This window comes from Panthera uncia, chromosome B4 (genome assembly GCF_023721935.1).
Source record: "Panthera uncia isolate 11264 chromosome B4, Puncia_PCG_1.0, whole genome shotgun sequence".
In the NCBI taxonomy this organism is placed as follows: domain Eukaryota; kingdom Metazoa; phylum Chordata; class Mammalia; order Carnivora; family Felidae; genus Panthera; species Panthera uncia.
Window position 1 is genome coordinate 88,002,596 of NC_064809.1, and position 18,916 is coordinate 88,021,511.

The following is an 18,916-nucleotide window of genomic DNA, read 5'->3' on the forward strand; positions in this document are numbered from 1 at the left end:
AGAGACGGTATGTTGTAGTGGAAAGAACATGGGCTTTGGACTCTAAAATTATGGGTCTCAGTTTTCCATCTGACTCTTTGAGGCTGGAATCAAGTAACTTTTCTAACCATGGTTTCTTTATCTGTAAAAGATGAAAACTAATGAAACTTATCCCTTGGATTGTCAGAGGAATTGTATGGTATTCCCCAAATAATTGAAAGGCAGCTAAACATGCATATCATAATAGGAAGATAAAACAAAATTAAAATCATTTAAAAAATGAGGCACACAAATATAAAGTTAGGAAATTTAGAGAGAGTCAGCAATGGAATTAATTCAGAAAACATATGCTATGGAGCCCTACACAATTGCTAGGGCTGGGCCACAAAATTGAGTCTGAACTTCCTTGCTGTTGTCCCAAAGAGAAAAAACATGGCTCAAGTCATTACAACAACAGTGTTTGTCCGTAGGATTAAAAACAAATCAGTAGTTTCGTGACTCCTCAAAAAACTGAACATGAATCACCATCTGATCTGAAATTTCTAGACACATACCCACAATAACTGAAAACAAGTATTCAAACAGATATACCAATATTCATAGCAGTGTGGTTCACAATAACCAAAAGGTGGAAACAACCAGAATGTCTATCAATGGATGAAGAGATATCCAACATGTGGTACATCCAAGCAATGAAACCTTTTTCAACCATAAAAGGAAATGAAGTACTGATACATGGTACATCCTGGATGAATCACAAAAACATTATGTTAAGTGGTCAGACACAAAAAGTCACATGTTGTATGATTCTACTCATATGAAATATTCAGAAGAGTTAAATCCATAGAGACAGAAAGCGGATTAGTGGTTGCCAGGAACTGAAAAGAGGGAGAAATAGGAAATGCTTGCTTAAAGGTTTTCTTTGGGAGTGACAAAAAAAATTGTAGACATTTGCACAACATTGTAAATATACTAAGTGCTACTAATTATATACTTTTATTTTTTATTTTCGTAAAGATTTTATTTTTGAGTAATCTCTACACCTAACATGGGGCTAGATCTTACAACCCTGAGATCAAGACTCACGTGTTCTACTGACTGAGTCAGTCAGGTTTATTTATTTTTGAGAGAGAGAGAGAAAGAGAGAGAGAGAGAGAAACACAGAATCTGAGGCAGTTTCCAGGCTCTGAGCTGTCAGCACAGAGCCCAATGGGGGGCTCGAACCCACAAACCTCTAGATCATGACCTAAGCTGAAGTCAGATGCTTAACTGACTGAGCCACCCAGGCGCCCCTTAAATGCTTAATTTTGTTTATGTGAATTTCACCTCAATAAAAGATAAAACAAAACCAAAGCACAAATAAATGAGTTGTCTGCAAAAGTGAAAGTATTCCTTCCTTCCTCTTTTTTTTCTTTTTAGAGAGAGAGAGTGTGTGTGAGTGGTGAGGAGGGGATGAGGGGCAGAGAGAGAGAGAGAGAGAGAGATCTCAGAATCTCTCTCAGAGTCTGATCTCAGCAGAGCTCGATCCCACGACCCTGGTATCATGACCTGAGCCAAATTCAAGAGTCGGATGCTCAACCAGCTGAGCCACCTAGGTGCGCCTAGTGTAAGTATTTCTAATACTAAGACCAGAAAGGACATTCTTTAAGGAAACAAACCCTCAGCATTATCTTTATCTGATTGTAATGTCCGATTTCATACTCTTTAGAACCTTTAATATAAGCTGATGTCACGACTATGAAAGGAAACATGGTAGAAGGTATTTTACTGGAAACCAGGCAGGGTGTATTATTAGTAATGTGGCTCCAGTGACACTGGGTCTCTGATGAGCAGGCTTAAGATAGAGATAAAATTTAAAACATCTAGAAGAAGAAATGGATGGTGTATCCTTCTGCAATCTATCATAAATATTTCCCCTAGTCAAATTTTGGGAAACTATAGAGCAGGAGTTAGTTTGAGGTTGCATTCTCTGTAAAGTATATGGGTGCAGTTTGTCAATTTAGTTTCGTGCTTTCAAAGTTAGCCGATCTGGAAAGTAAGATCTTCTGGTAGATAAGGAGAATGTTCAAAGTGAGAAGTGGCAGTGCCTGAGGTAGTAAAGTTTCTCCTGGGAAAGTTTGAGTCTGCTCAAACACCCAAACAAGGGGTAATCATGACCCCAAATATTTTATGCAAAAAATCATGCTCTCAGTATCTTCATGAAGGTAAGATTTCTCGTAGGCTACATGAAACCGTGCATATGTAAAGTTTATATGAATTGTAGTTTTCATTGTTTTGACTATCTGGCTATAATGCCCAACATGTAAACAAGATACTCCACATACAGTATTTATTCATCAGTTTCAACCAATACTCATTGAATGTTGATTATGTGCCAAGGAGGGCAGACAATATTATGAACATTTTAGAAAATAATAAATGGAGTTTCTGAGAGCCTAAGATGTGCCCTAAGTCACATAACTTAGACTTGAAATGTTTGGTTCCTAGTTAATTCCAAACCTTGCTGACATGGGTTTGACAGGGGCTGACATGACCAAGGACCGTGGTTGCCAAAGCCTTTCCTCTTCATTAACTATTAATGTGATTATTAAATGCGCTGGGGAAAGTTTCACCATTTCTATTTGTCTGTGCAGTGGCATTTTCTTTAATTACTGTTGCACGGTGTTCTTAGGAGCCACACTAGCAAACACACACAATGCTTGACTTTACATTATTGGCTAACATTTATTGAGTGTACATTGTATGCTCAGGTGTGGTGCTACGCATTATGCAGACATATTCTCATTTAATCCTTAAAAGAGTCTTCGGAGACATATTTATCATCCCTCTTTTGTTTACACAGAAACTAAGGCTCAGAAAAATTAAACAACTTGCCCAAAGTCACAGGTAGAAATATAAATATTCTGACAATCCTCACAGGATGATATATAAAGGTGCATGAAAATCAGAAGCCAAACCAACAGACTTTTATGATTCCAGTAGAGTATGGAACAAATGTTGAACTAAGAATAAAAGTAAGAGACAGAGCTGGGTTCATATTCAGTTTTGTTTAACTCCAAAGCTCCCAGCTTAACTGCTATGCTATACGGACACATTAGTCTGTAAGTTTGTAATCATTTGACTTTTCACCCAATTATGGTAATAAATTCTGGGTCATTACCATCATAGTTCATAAAATTTACTGTGACTAACACTCTTATAAGTGCTTAACAGTCATAGATTCAGAAACATTTGTAAATTTTAAAGTTCTCTAATAAAGAACAAGGAAGTGCCCCTTCATATAAAAAAAAATTTTTTTTAAAGAAGATAGCAAGCTTTGGTAAGAGAAGTCAAAACTTCAGGTTACTGAGTGTGATTCTGCTGTGGGATTTGAAACGTTGAAAAGCTAGTATCTATGCTTGTGACTAACACATTTTTCTGTTCAGATGTGTATAACAGGGTAAAATAACCCATTTGACAAAAAAATTACTAGTTTGCCAGATATTGTGTTGGGTGCTGCTGGGTAGCTGCCAGGGGTTGAGGAAAAGGGAAGTGATCTTTATCAAACTGGGCAAACTTCACCTGTCTGGGATTCATTATCTACTGGGTAAATGAGGAGGTTGTGTACCCAGGTCTTATTGTTTTTGGTTTTTGGGGGGTTTGTGTTCAGGTTTCTTCTCCCCATTTGCCACTATTTCCATGTTAAAATATCCATCTCATACTATCCTAGTTTTGCAATTCATTAATTAGTTCAACAAATGTTTATCGAACTTCTAGTATCAAGCACGATAGGAATGAAGTTTCTAATAATAGAAGCAATAATGGAGCTTACTGTTCAAAGGAATAAGATAATAAATAAATGATATCATTTACAAAACAAATACATAAAATAATCATTAACAATTAATAACTACAGGTTGGAAAGATACTAAGAGGGAAGAAAGATGGCGTGTTGTCCTTTTTATAAGTTACAAAATGAAGCAAATGATAGATTCTTTCAAATACAAAAATGACCACCTATCGAGGTTACCAGATTTTAAAGGGGGGGGGGGGGAAAGACACTTTACAACCAACTAAAGAATTAATAATAATAATAAAAAGAATGGATAGCCATTATTCTTGCAGAAAGTTGTATTGGGACTGGTTTACTCTGTATCTTTTCTTTGTAATAGAAGAGAGGCTTCTCAAAAAGAGCAGCGAAAGAACTCATTTTTTTTTTTTTCTTTTTAAGTCAAGCGGAAAGACAAAGTGAAAAGAAACCAGAGTCAGGGAAACTGCCAACGTAGTCTGGCCATAAGGATTTCCTTTAGTCTGTCTAGGTTCCCCGCGGTAGCAGGGACTGGATAGGAAGAAAACCAATGTGTTGAACTTTAAGGCAGATTTTAATTACTATTGCCCGGTGACAGGAACCTGGGAAGAGGTCAAGGTGTGGTTAGGCAAAGGCGGTTCCCGGGAAAGGCACTAGGAACGGCAGGACAGAGAACTGCAGGAGAAAGCGACAGAAAGGAGGAGGAGAATGCACCGGCACCCCAAGGTGAGGGAGTAGAAAAACTCTCCGCCGGGGGAGCCGCGCGCCGCTCAGGTGGCCCTTTCCCGCTCAGGTGAGCTCCTCCCGCGCCTCCCATTGGCCGAGGCGTCCGTGGCGCTGGGAGGGCGCCGCAGCCCGGTCTAGTTCAGGGTCTAGGGCGGCGCGTCACTTCCGGTAGCGCGGAGCTTGTAAAACACCCTGGAGAGAAAATGGCGGCGGCAGCGGCTTCGGCGCCTCAGCAGCTCTCCGATGAGGAGCTTTTCTCTCAGCTCCGCCGTTACGGCCTGTCTCCTGGCCCAGTGACGGAGAGCACCCGCCCGGTCTACCTCAAGAAGCTGAAGAAGCTTCGAGAGGAAGAGCAGCAGCAGCACCGGTCCGGGGGCCGCGGCAACAAGACGCGGAACAGTAATAACAATAACACGGCTGCTGCCGCGGTCGCCGCGGCGGGAGCGCCGGCGGCGGCTGCGGGGCTGGGGGGCCGGCCGGTCTCTGGCGACCTCTCCTACTTGCGGACTCCTGGGGGTCTGGGCCGAATCTCGGCCTCTGGCCCGGAGAGCCCCGTGGGAGGGCCCGGGGGCGCCTCGGCCGCCCCCACGGCTGGCAGCAAAGTGCTGCTGGGCTTCAGCTCGGACGAGTCGGACGTGGAGGCCAGTCCCCGGGACCAGGCCGGCGGCGGCGGCGGCGGCGGCGGCGGCGGCGGGAGGAAAGACCGGGCTTCGCTCCAGTACCGCGGGCTCAAACCGCCGTCGGCGCCCCTGGCCGCCAGCGAGGTGACTAACAGCAACTCGGCCGAGAGAAGGAAGCCCCACTCGTGGTGGGGGGCCCGGCGGCCGGCGGCTCCGGAGCTGCAGACCCCGTCGGCGAGAGATGCAGCCGCGGAGGACGAGGAGGAGGAGGGGGAAGACGGAGAGGACAGGGACCCAGAGGCCGAGGAGCCGCTGTGGGCGAGCCGGACGGTGAATGGCAGCCGGCTTCTCCCTTACAGCTGCCGGGAGAACTATTCGGACTCGGAGGAAGAGGAGGACGACGACGTGGCCTCCAGCAGACAGGTATTAAAGGACGACTCCCTTTCCCGGCATCGGCCCAGACGGAGCCATAGTAAGCCTCTCTCTTCGCTGACTGCTAAATCGGCCGGCGGCCGGCTGGAGACCTCAGTTCAGGGAGGGGGAGGAATCCCGATGAATGACAGGGCGGCGGCTGCGGGGAGTCTAGACAGGAGCCGAAACCTCGAAGAGTCGGCGGCGGCGGCGGAGCAGGGAGGAGGGTGTGATCCCCTGGACTCTAGCCCCATTCCTAGGTACCGTGTCACCGCTAAGAAACTGGCCCCTCTCCTGCCCCCGCCACTGACCGACATGGACTCAACCTTGGATTCGTCCACAGGCTCCCTCCTTAAAACCAATAATCATATCGGCGGCGGGGCCTTCAGTGTGGACTCCCCCAGGATTTTTTCCAACAGCGTCCCTCCCGGTGCAGCGGTGGCTGCCTCCAGTTCACTCAGGATCAATCACTCCAATCATACGGGCTCCAATCACACCTACCTGAAAAACGCATACAACAAACCGAAGCTTTCCGAACCCGAGGAGGAACTTCTCCAGCAGTTTAAACGGGAGGAGGTGTCCCCTACAGGGGGTTTCAGTGCCCACTACTTGTCGATGTTTCTCTTAACTGCTGCCTGCTTATTTTTCCTAATACTGGGACTGACTTACCTAGGAATGAGAGGGACAGGAGTATCCGAGGATGGAGGACTCAGCAGTAAGTATTAAACCCTGTGGGTAAGGTCACAAAGGGGGTGTTGCTAGTGGTCTGCCCTCACCGCCTTGGGCATTTTACACGAGGTGACTTCTGCCTTTAAGAACATGTATTAATAGTGACACGCGGCAGATCGAGTGCGTTTGTGTCATCTCTAAGAAAGGACGTTACCATGATCAGAACGAGAATCCCACGAATGGTTTTACAATTTTTCTGTATAATGTAGTGGGAAATTCAACACCTCTCGTAAAACGAAATATTGCCAGCTTGTCAGCAAAATGCATTTATGTGTGGGTCATAAATTCTCTTTTAGCCTTAGATAATTATGTGTGCAGATGCCAATGAACAGTTTTGAAGTATTTTGATTGTTACGGGACATCATAAATGCATAAATGTCACAAATCATTTGAGATGATTTTTCAAATTGAGTTGTGATTCTACAAGGTAACGTAAGATCTCCTGAAATTCCAGTTAAATACTTTGTAGTATGAAGTTATACATCTAGGTAGTTCTATAATTTCTTTAAAGTGAATGAATATAGAAAGTAGGAAGACACAACTCTAAGTTGATTGCTGAGCCCAGAGAATGCCCCTTCCCACCAGTGAAAAAAGTGGTGGTAGGGCAGGGCTGGAGTTGGCCGTGAGATTTTTCCGTTATTGGTTTCTAGGCCCTGCCGTTTACTTGCTAAAGGACTGTAGGCAGGTATGGTGTGTTCATTCATTCATTAAGCCAGCATCATCTATGCTGAGCACTTAAACACAGCAGTGATAAGTCAGAGTATCTGTTCTTCAACACAAGAAGATAAATACAGATCATTTTGTGTTCTGTGAAGGAAATAAGGATGGAGTAATTGATACATGCTATTTAGAGATAGGGAGGGTAGCTACTATGTGAGGTGAGACCTGAAGTAGGAGGAGACAGCATTGTAGGGGGACAGGAGAGCTGTCCTGGCAGAGATTATAAGAAAGGCCTTGAATTGAGCCAGAGCCCTCCTGTAGGTTAGAGTGGTTACAGCACCTTGAGCCAGGGGGAGCGAGCCCGAGTTTGAGCTTCCCTTTCCTAATCCTAAAATGATGCTAATGTTGATTAGAATGATGCCTACGCAGATTAAAAGAGGGAAAAGTAAATGTAGTGTGCGATGGACTGCTGAATATATAATTTCTTAATGTTAGGGCCCCCCTCCCACTCCTCCTGAAATCTGTCCCTTTCATCCAACTTGAAGTCACTTTATCATTATTGGTATTTATAAAATCAGGCTTGCGATTGTTTTTTTTTGTTTGTTTCAAAATAGTGAATGATGCAGTTAGCGGATTTAAAAAGAGTAGGAGTCAGAATAGTGTAACCTTTGATTTGTGTATAGCCATTTCTAAGATCATCAAATAACAGATTATTACTATATTGCTTCATTAGAGGGTTTAGAAGAGGACTGAAACCCAGCACTCATTTTAACTGGTTCCCTGGGAGCAAGAGTAATATATTGTCTCCTGTCTCAGATAATTTGGGAGAAAAAGAAATAGGTCATATTAGAAGTTAAAGTAATGGAGTGCATATAAATTAAATGACATTATCAGCAGTACCTGTTTGTTTCTGTTTCTCTAATAGCTAACTGTATGACCTGGCCTTTTTCTGAGTACTTTATACATATTATCTAATTGATCTTCCCAACACATCACAGATGCAGATTTTATAGATGAGGACAGTGAGGCAAGGAAGAAATGACTGACTAGCTAGTGAGTGATAGTACTAAGGTTTGGCTTCAGTTTTTTTTTTAAATAAATTTTATTTATTTTTTTAAGTTAATTTATGTATTTTGAGGGAGAGAGAGCATGCATGGGAGGGGCAGAGAGAAAGAGAGAGAATCCCAAGCAGGGATTCTCTGCACCGTCAGCCCAGAGCCTGACACGGGGCTCAAACCCGTAAAACGCGAGATCATGACCTGAGCTGCAATCAAGAGTTGGATGCTTAACTGACTGAGCCACCCAGGCGCCCTTCAGATTTTGTTTTCAACTGTAAAGCCCGTATTCTTAGCACTACTTTGGATACTGTTTGTAGAGAGCTTTCTAAATAAGAGAGCACTTTTATTAGGATTGAGAAAATAATTGAATATTGGTAGGATTTCATAAAGAATTACTGATGAGCACAATTCTCAGTTAAGGTGACTGTCACATCTGTTAAGATGAATGAGTAATGTTTCCTTAGATACTAAAATTTCAGATGGAATAGAAAAGGTTAGGACTGCTAGGGTTTTAGTAGCCCCCTCACCTTCACCAGTATGACAGGAAAGAAATTATAAAGTGTTTTTTGTTTTAATGAATGGTAAATGTCACGTAGTTTGGGTGATGGAAACAACAGTGATTAAGAGGTAGAGGATCTGGGTTCTAGGACTTGGTCCGCATGACTTTAGTCAAGGTCTGTATTAGATGGGTGTAATAATTTCTGCTGTCTGTGGTGATGTTAAGAGGATCAAATTAGATAGTTTATTAAACAACCATAAAGTGGTATTATTCAAAAGTTTAGATAAAATTCGTTGTATTTCTGGTAAATTATAGTATGTATGTAAAGCAAAATTGTTTCTGCAAATATTATTTAGTAGTATATTTACTTATTCAACATGTAATTTTCATTAACTTCCACTAAAATACACTGTAGACATTGATACAGAAATTTGAATCAAAGTTAGGGAATCCTTAAATGTACTATATATGTGTTATATATTGGACTTACTGTATAATATATAGTGGAAAGAAATGCCTGCTAATTCAGTTAGTTTGCACACCTAACGGTGAATGATTTTCACTCCCTATGTTTATGTGTTCTGAGTCCTTTGTCATGAGTATAATGGTTAACCAATGCTTAACCATAGGGTTCATTGGTCAAATAGTGTGCTTGAGGAAATACTTTTACTTTGAGTAATAATTTCACCGGAAGATTGTAGGTTATATATGAGAATAAGCTTTAGTAAGCTTTTATTAGCTGTCATTTAAATTGTGTACAACATGTAATAGATTATTAGCCTTTTAAATAGTTCTTAATCATTTGGTCTTTGAAAATTTTTATCAATATCCTAGTTTTATTAAATTACTTTTATTAATTAAATTACTATGAGTCTCTTCTTCCTCATCTGTAAAATGAGGGGGTTGGATTAGATGATCTCTAAATTCTTTGTAGCTCTAAGGTTTAAGATTCTAACTTTGAACTGTCCTACCAGAACAATTCAAGGATCAGTCTACAGTGAGATTAGATCATGACAACCCAGCAAAAGAAAATGGAAATGCAGAATACACTATCTTAGGTACATGTGGTCATTATTTAAAAATTGTTTTCAATTATAAAAGACATGATTTTTGAAACATTTATGATTTAGAAAATTTGGATAGGGATCTATGAAGCAAAAAATGAATAGATAGTAGGTATATATATCCTTCTAGTCTCCCACTTACCCCTGGTATAAATAAGTTCAAATAATGCCTTTCAAAACTTTCTTAGTGCTTTTCATGTAAACACCTACATTCATATATATATGTGTTTGTGTACATTTTCATTCAAGAATAGAGTGCCTACTATGTGCCAAGCACTATTTTAAGCATTCTGGGGGGGGGAAGATGGGCAAGTAAATATGAAGTTAAGAGAGTGACGATTGCTAACACAAGTTTATGATAGTAACTTTGCCTGGGGTAGAGGGATATGTAATATTACATACAGGTGAGCAGGCCTCTCAAAAGAGGTGATGTTTGAATTGAAATCTGAATGACTTGAAGGAACTAGCTGTTGACAGGGAGCAAAACACTCCAGGAAGAAATAACAGCCAGTGCAGGACTCTTGGGGCAAAAACCAGCTTGGCAAGTTGAAGCAACAGAAGAGAATGGCCAGTGTGGCTAGGGTATAATGAATGAGAATGGCATATGATGAAGTCAGAACTAGGCAGGGGCCAGTCATAAAGGACCTAAAGGCCTTGAGGGCCTTGGAAAGGAGTCTGAATTTTATCTTAAGTGATATCATACTATACCTAGCCTGCAACTTGTCTTTTTCCCTTAACCTTGTATTATGGGTAACTTTATACTAAGTTTAAGTACGAGGCATAATTTAAGAATCTCACTCTCCGCTTGTCCCTTTCTCATCGTATAAAAATGCTAAAATCTCTGCCACCCTGGAAATGTTGTTCTTCAACCCTCTGTTCTTCTCTAGCTGGTACTCTCTTCTCAGCAAAGACTGGTATCTTTTTGCCTCTGCCATTGACTCAGCCCCTGTCTAGTGTAGCTTTGTTTACCATCCATTCCTCTGGAATCTCTGCTTCAAGTCATTAGTTAACTCAATTGCCAAATCCAAGAGAGGTGTTGGAAGTTCTTATCTTTGCCTCTTTGAAACATTCAGTACACTGATAACTCCTCCTTCATGAAACTCTCCCCTTCCCAGACTTCTGCATCACTACTCTCTTCCAGTTTTCATTTACTCCTGTCTGTCTGTGTTTTAAATATTGGTGGTCTCTGGAACTCTTGTCTTTGTCCCTATCCTTTGGTACAGTTTCCCTAGGCCCTTTCCTCCACTGGCCCGGGTAGTACCTCCTGATTTTATATATTTACCTTAAATGTTCTCTCCTGAGTTCTAGACTTAACTGTTTGTTTATTGGACAGTTTTTTTTTTTCCTGGATGTTCCAGAAGTACCCACTGTATGTACTCATCAGCTTTCCTTTCACCTTCTTTCCCCCATTCTGTTCCCTGTTTTAGTTCATGGCACTTCCGTCTACTCAGCTAGGAACTTTGAATTTACCTAGAGTCCTTCCTTTCCTTCATGTTCCTGCCAGACCTCAAACATCAATCCAGTTGATTACTAAGTCCGGTAGTTCTACCTCTTACATATGTTTTGAATCTTTTTCTCTCCATCACTGTTGCTCTTAAGTTAGTCTATTGCCTGAATTGTTTAAGTAGTCTTCTAACAGGCTTCTATGTTGTAGCTCTTCAGTCTGTTTTCAGTGCCAGAGCAATATGTCTAAAACACAAATGCAATAATAATTCACTCTCTTGCTTAAAATTACTCAATGGCTTTACCTTCCTTATTGGATAAAATCTAAATTCTGTGGCTAAACTGTTCATGATCTGACTATGCTTTTGCTAGCTTCATTTCCTACCAGTTTCTCTTACCACATTTTACTTTCTGGAAAACTAGAACTTTCTGGATACTAGTTGGTGTTTACTGAACATGTCATGACATTTTGTGCCTTTGTACATTATTCCCTTCTTTAGGAAGGTTGTTTCTTCCTTTCTTAACTGCTGTTCATTCTTTTTTTTTTTTAATTTTTTTTTTAATGTTTATTTATTTTTGAGACAGAGAGAGACAGAGCATGAACGGGGGAGGGTCAGAGAGAGGGAGACACAGAATCTGAAACAGGCTCCAGGCTCTGAGCTGTCAGCACAGAGCCCGACGCGGGGCTCGAACTCACGGACCGCGAGATCATGACCTGAGCCGAAGTCGGCCGCCCAACCAACTGAGCCACCCAGGCGCCCCAACTGCTGTTCATTCTTAAAAGCGTCACCTCTGGATATTTTCTCTGACTCCTGTCTTCTTTACTCTGGTGTTTGGGTAAACTCAAACTCTGCTCAAATAAGATCTAATGCCTCCTTCATAGCATTTATTATAGAGTATTGTAATTTTGAATGTTCGTTGTGCCAGTTAGATTACAGCTCCTATAGGATGAATTGACTGCAGTGGTAAAGGGCACAGGCTTTACATTCGGCTCTGAGTTTGAATCTCATTTCTCTTATACCTGCTCTGTGACTTTACTAGAAGATACTCAGTTGCCTCATATTAAAAATGAAGATGATAATACCTGCCTCAGGGTGGCTTTAAGCATTACGTGAGGTAATGTATGTGAAGTTTTTAGTATTGTTGCCTGGCATATGGGAATTGCTTGGTAGACCCAAGTCACATTAGTATCTTGGCACAAGTTCATTCCTCAGTAAATATTTATTGAGATGATCACATATCAGATACCCAATTTATATGCATTGATTAACTTATCATGTAACTCAGTAATTGCTTACCTATTCAGTACCTAACTTAATACTTAGTATTGGGAAGGATGCAGAAGAAATCTCATTCTTGCAAAAGCCTCCACTCCACAAATAGTCGCAGAAAATGGTTAAGAAGTATACTTAATATTAGGTGATAAGTGCCACACTTTGTAAAAGGGGGGGTGGAATTCATAGTGAGCTGATCAGTCTCAAATGGTCAAAAGTTCAGGTTCCAAATTTGGACTTGATTCTGTGGGTTGAGCAGTGGGAATCCATGGAGGTTTTAAAGCAGAGGACTAACATCAAGTTCTTCTTAAAAGAAGGATAAACAGGTGGTGGTATAGGTAATGGATTGGTAAGGTTGGAGAGCAGGCGTGGGGCGATAGGCACAATAAGCACACACGGAGTGAGAAACACCCGAGGAGGCTGATAATGTGGGGATGGAATAGGGTCTGTCATTTGAAAAAGGTCATATAATGTTTGGTGACTGTTTGGATCCAGAGAATAAAGAAGAGTCAAAGATTATTCCGAGTTTATGAGCCTGGATGACGAAGACAATACTGATACCATTGATTGGTGGATTAGAGATGCTGAAGAGGGATCTTTCTGGGGGAAAAGTAGTATAGAGAAAATAAGTTTTGGGGGAGTTTATTTTTTGAGTTGTTCAACTGGAAATATCCTAGGTTATCGTAGTTATATAATTGGATTAAAGATGAGAGAGACTGGTGCCAAGTATACTAGTCCTGTTTACTAGAGGAATAGATATCTTTTTAACACTTATTTTTTTATTAAAATATTTTTTTAATATTTATTTTTGAGAGAGAGAGAGACAGACAGACAGACAGAGCATGAGTGAGGGAGGGGCAGAGAGAGAGAGAAAGAGAGGGAGACACAAAATCCGAAACAGGCTGCAGGCTCTGAGCTGTCAGCACAGAGCCCGACGCGGGGCTTGAACTCACGAACCATGAGATCATGACCTGAACCGAAGTCGGACGTTCATCTGAGTCACCCAGGCGCCCCTAATACTTATTTTTTTAATGTATGTGTGTTTTTTTTTTAAAACCAAGATGAAGCATTGCAAAAGGGTACCATAGTTTTTGGGTTTTTTTTTTTTTTTTTACTTTTTCAAGTAGTTACAGTAGCCACTTGGTTCAAAACTTGATATCTATAATGAAATAGGTGTAAGGATTTTGAAAATTAGTTTCCCTCATTCCTTTTTTTTTTTCTTTAATGTTTATTTTTGAGAGAGACAGAGTGTGAGCAGGGGAGGAACAGAGGGAGACACAGAATCCAAAGCAGGCTCCAGGCTCTGAGCTGTCAGCACAGAGCCCAATGCAGGGCTCGAACTCACGAACCGTGAGATCGTGACCTGAGCCAAAGTCAGACATTTAAGTGACTGAGTCACCCAGGCGTCCCTGTTTGCCTCATTCTTGAAGAATGAGAGCTGAGTGTTACTTTGAAAAACTTTACATGTAAGGAAAAAAAAATTTCTAGGCCTCTAAGAATATTCCTGGGAACACCAGGGCTTTGCATATCCCAGCTGGATGATTTAAATAAAATCTACTCTGTGAAAATGTCTTTCATTTGAAAATTATCTCTAGAATAACTTAAAATAAGAATCACCAGAGTGAAAACATAAGAATTCCCCATGAGTGTATCCAGGGAGCCTAGTTTGAGGAAGATTGGCATAGGTATCGGGGCTTGGATTAAGGAGGTTGACCTGGGTTTGCATATTGGCTCTTGCACTAATTAGCTTTTCTCTTAAAGGCAAGTTGCTGAACCACTGTGATCCTCAATATCCTCATCTGTAAAAGAGAATTAAGTGAGAATTAAGTGGAATAAGGCATGTAAAGTACTTGGCACAGTACATGACACATAGTGATAACAATAGCAGCTGACCCTGTGCGGCCTTATGCGCCAGGCACTGTGCTGAACAGTTTTAATTGTTGTTTAATCTTCATGAGGCAGCTATTTGTCCTGTTTTGTAGATGAGGAAACTGATACTGGGCGAAGCTGAATTTGCCCAGGGTCATGTGGCTAGTAAGTGCCGAGGCAGTGTTTGGATTCAGATAGTGTCTCTTCACCACTCTGCTAGATTGCCTTTTAACATGTGTAAGTACATAAGGACTGCGTGTATGTTCTCTACCATTATTGTTATCTAGAAGATTATGAAAAGATATGGATGGGTGAAGCAGATTAATGCATGAAATCCTAGAAATGCCAGGAATAATCTGTGAAATCTAACAACTTTAAGACAAGAAAGTACAAATTTGTACTCACTCAACAATTAGGAATCTTGTGTGGGACTATTTATCCTTTAGATTAATAAACTAATTCATTGGTATATGAGGTCAGTCTGCTGTAATAAAATACAAACTATAATATATAATGTGTAAAATAGGAAACATGCTATTTCTATTTTTTTTTAATGTTTATTCACCTTTGTGAGCGAGAGAGAGAGAGAGAGAGAGAGAATGAGCAGGGAAGGGGCAGAGAGAAAGGGAGACACAGAATCAATTCAAAGCAGGCTCCAGGCTCCGAGCTGTCAGCACAGAGCCCGATGTGGGGCTTCAACCCATGAACCACGAGATCACGACCCGAGCAAAAGTCAGGCGCTTAACTGCTTAACTGACTGAGCCACCCAGGTGCCCCGGTGCTATTTCTAATTTTTAAGAGATACGTAGAATCTCAAAACTGGTGGGTAAAAAGGTCCTCTGATTTTGCATTAGCACTTTCAAACATGTTTTCCATTGTTCCAGTTTCAAGATATAAAGACCTTTAAATATAGCACATTTGTTCTTCCATTTTTTGCTCCTTTTAAATAAACTTTGTGGTTTTTTTGTGTGTTTAGGTTTCTTTTAGTGGAAATGATCCATTCTGTAATTTCAGGGTTACTTTTAAAAGTCAGATGTTTTCATAATTAATCAGTAGAATTGTAAATTTTTAAAACTAGCTTCTTCTTGCTCATTATTTTATATTAACTTTACCTATCTGAAAAATATTTTATATAAGTAAAAGGAACGTTACCGCAAGGAGTTTTATAACAACAGCAAAAAGAGAGAGTTAATCTAGTTTATAAGTAGTCTAAAAATGAAGTATACCTTAAAGTATTGGAAATCTTCTCCCAAATTTATGGTAAACAAGTGGTGGTAGTAACTTCTTTATGAAAATTATATCATAATGATATATCTTTATTTTAATCCTGTATTTATTATACACTAAAAGTAACAACCATTTGGGATCCCAGCCTTAATCTAATTGTGGAAATGGTTAATGACAGTTATTATCTGAAAGCTTCAGATTTTGACTTCCGTACTCAGATTTTATTTTTAAAAGATTTTAAGGTGAACAGGTAGCAGTGTACTTGAGCAGTAACCTTGGCTTTTGCTATTTTAATAGTGCATGATTTAACCTGAATCCCACAAGTGATAGTTTTATTTCATTTTTTTGAGACAGAGAGTACACACAAGTGGTGGAGGGGCAAAGGAAGAGGGAGAGATTCTTTTTTTTTTTTTAAGTTTATTTATTTTGAGAGAGAGAGCCTCCCAGGCAGGCTCTGCGAGGTCAGCATAGAGCCCAACGCAGGGGCTCGAACTCTTGAAGAACTCACGAAACCACGAGATCATGACCTGAGCCGATATCAAGAGTGGGATGCTTAACCTACTGAGCCACTCAGTGCCTCAAGGGAGAGAGAATCTTAAGTAGGCTTCACACCCATCATGGAGCCTAACATAGGGTTCTATCTCGTGACCCTGAGATCATGACCTGAGCTGAAATCAAGAGTTTGGCATTTAACTGTCTGAGCCACCTACACACAACTCACAAGTGAGAATGTTTTGTTTTGTTTTTTAATCTTGATTTAATTAATATTCTTTATTAACAACACTGTCAAAATAATTTTTAAACAAGTGTTGACCAGGAAGAAAGTGTTTAGGTTTTAATATTTATTTGACATATTTAAATTTTACATGTTTGACATCATGCCTTTGGAAATTTATTTCTAAAATTTATTTCTAATTCTATTTAAAGGATTATAAAAATTTACACTGGGGTGCCTGGGTGGCTCAGTCGGTTGAGCATCCAACTCTTGATTTCTGCTCAGGTCATGATCCCAGGGTCGTGGAATCAAGCCCTGTGTCAGGCTCTGCACTGAGTGTGGAGGCTGCTTGATATTCTCTCTCTTTCTCTCTCCCTCTCCCTCTCCCTCTCCCTCTCCCTCTCCCTCTCCCTCTCCCTCTCCCTCTCCCTCTCCCTCTCCCTCTCCCTCTGTCCCATCCCCCCACTTGCTCATGTGGCTCTCTTTCTTAAGAAAAAATTATACTAACAAATAATAATGTCTGAAAATAGGATAACAGATTTATCATGGAGAAGCCATAATGTATTAATTTTATGGTGTCTTAGTTTTTTCTTTGTTCTAGAGGTATAGATTTAAAATTATACTACATCTTTTGTCTGGGTAGCAGATTTATTGCTCTATGTTCACAGCTTTTTGCTTAAAACAATATCAAATGGCAAGCTAACATTTAGAAAAAAGGCTTGGGTGCAAAACTATGCAAGGGTTTAGTTCAGCTGTCCCGAACTAATTGAATGGTGAATATGCACCAACAATTACTTCCTGCCTTGAATGTGACATGAATAGAAAAAAAAATGGCTTTAGGAGCAATGAGCATTTTAACACATAGTACAATATTAATTTTGTTTTGCAGTTAAGGACTCCTTTTATATGTATATGTGTACAAAAGGAATTGCTGATTGTGGCTAATTTTTGAAAGCACTTTATACTTATAAAGTGTAAAAACTTCCATATAGAGAGGGTCATTGAAATTAATTAGGAGAGGGGAGATCTTAGAATATCTGTTTCTTCTAGTCCCTGGGTTATGGCTTGGTCAGCCTTATTAATGACTTTGTAGGTTTATAAGGGTACGTCCCACGGTATCAGTTATTTTCTTGTTTGATTGAGTTTACTGGAAGTAGAATTCAGTTTCTCCTTTTCATCCATTCGTGCACTCATAAATTATTGAGCACCTACTATGTGCCAACTAATACCAGAAGATGAGTATATATTTTCTGGGATTATAGGACTGAAACTCTTCTCCCAGACATACTGCCTCCCTCTCTCCCACATGGTGGTGGTATTCTCTTCTTTCTCCTGAATATTTATGCAGTAACTATCCTCCAGAATTGAGATTTGGTTCCCATGCAGCACTGCATAGATTTGTATATTGTGACTTAGGAAACGTGACTTTAAAAATTATTTTCTGGGGGCACCTGAGTGGTTCAGTAGGTTGAGTGTCCAACTCTTGATTTTAGCTTAGGTCATGATCTCATGGTTGTGAGATTGAGCCCATGTTGGGCTCTGTGCTGAGTGTGAAGCCTGCGTGGGATTCTCTCTCTCTTTCTCTCCCCCTGTCTCTCTCCCCTGCTTGCATTCTCTCTCTCTCTCAAATTAAAAAAAATAATTATTATTTTCAGCAAATTTGAGTATGCCCTATGGTAGAGTTTACCACAATGTGTACTGTATACAAGGGAATAGTTTTCATTTGTCCCAGGTTTTTAAAAGTACTTTAAAAAGCACTTCTTTTTAAAGGAGGAGACATCAAGAATGAATTTGCCAAAAATGGAAATGTTATCAATATGAAGTGTTTATGATTATAGTTCAAGATGTTCTAGAAGTATTCTTATGCTTATGACAAAAAGTCTTGTTTTGTTTTTAAGACATGTCATCTCCAAATGTTCCTTCTTTCAGATTTTAAAGCCTTAAATGATAAAAGCATTTATTGAGAACCTTGTATGTATGAGCACTTCATCTTAATTTTTATGAGTGGAACTATACTAGTATTATCTCCATGAGTAAACTGAAATGTAGAGAGAATACAGTTACAAGTGACTTGTCCAGGATCCTCAGCTACTAGTAGTTTTGGGGCTAAGCTTTGGGGCTGGCATTTGGGCCCATGATCTGACTTCAGGGTCCACAATCTAAACCACTAGGCAGCAGATTTTTTTTATGCCTCTTTTCTCACCTACCAACTTTATTTGGGCAGTTGAGTCACTCATAACCTCTGGGCCTTAGTTTTTGCATCTGTCAGATTAGAGGATAGTAAAATCAACTTTACTTCTAGCCAGTGACTTTTGTAGGGAACTAAACTAATAACGTTTATGGAAATGCTTTGGAGAAATTTGAAGCGATACATGACTCTATATTTTTAATACAGTAAGTTAGAATTTCCTGGCTATAGTAGTCTAATTAAACAACACATGGTCAGCACTGTGTATGATATGTCTTGTCAGTGATGTTAATAAGTAATAGAAGAGTCCGTTACATTTATAATCCTTATCGGTATTTTTCAACCTTAATCTCAAGTTGTCCAAGCAGATAAAAGGAGTCATCTTTTTATGTTACCTAATCAGCTTTATCTCTGGGTGCTGCAAAGGAGTGTTCTTATTTTTGCAGTTATGTTAACGTCATAGGTTATGAAGCACAAGATGAAATTAGATTTTAGTCTTGTTGACCACTAGAGGCTTGATTTGCTGATCTGAGAGTCAGAGATGGGATATGTTGCTCTAATCCAAAATATAGTAGTGAATTTGAGATAGAAAAACATTTATTGGGAATGTGGATGGGTCTTAGCGTAAGCTTCTGTTAATATTATCTGAAGAACAGACTGCATGTGC

General features: G+C 40.2%; 1 protein-coding gene across 2 annotated transcripts in view; it reads left to right on the forward strand.

Annotated features, from left to right (window-relative positions):
- Nucleotides 1–4,661: 4,661 nt before the first annotated feature.
- The window catches only part of LEMD3 (LEM domain containing 3), a 67,674-nt gene continuing 53,419 nt past the window's right edge, over nt 4,662–18,916 (forward strand). For both annotated transcript variants that reach the window (XM_049625914.1, XM_049625913.1), the window contains exon 1: nt 4,662–6,238. In XM_049625914.1, the coding sequence (XP_049481871.1) occupies nt 4,696–6,238 (1,543 nt within the window). In that variant the 5' untranslated portion in view covers nt 4,662–4,695. The remainder of the gene's footprint in view (nt 6,239–18,916) is intronic.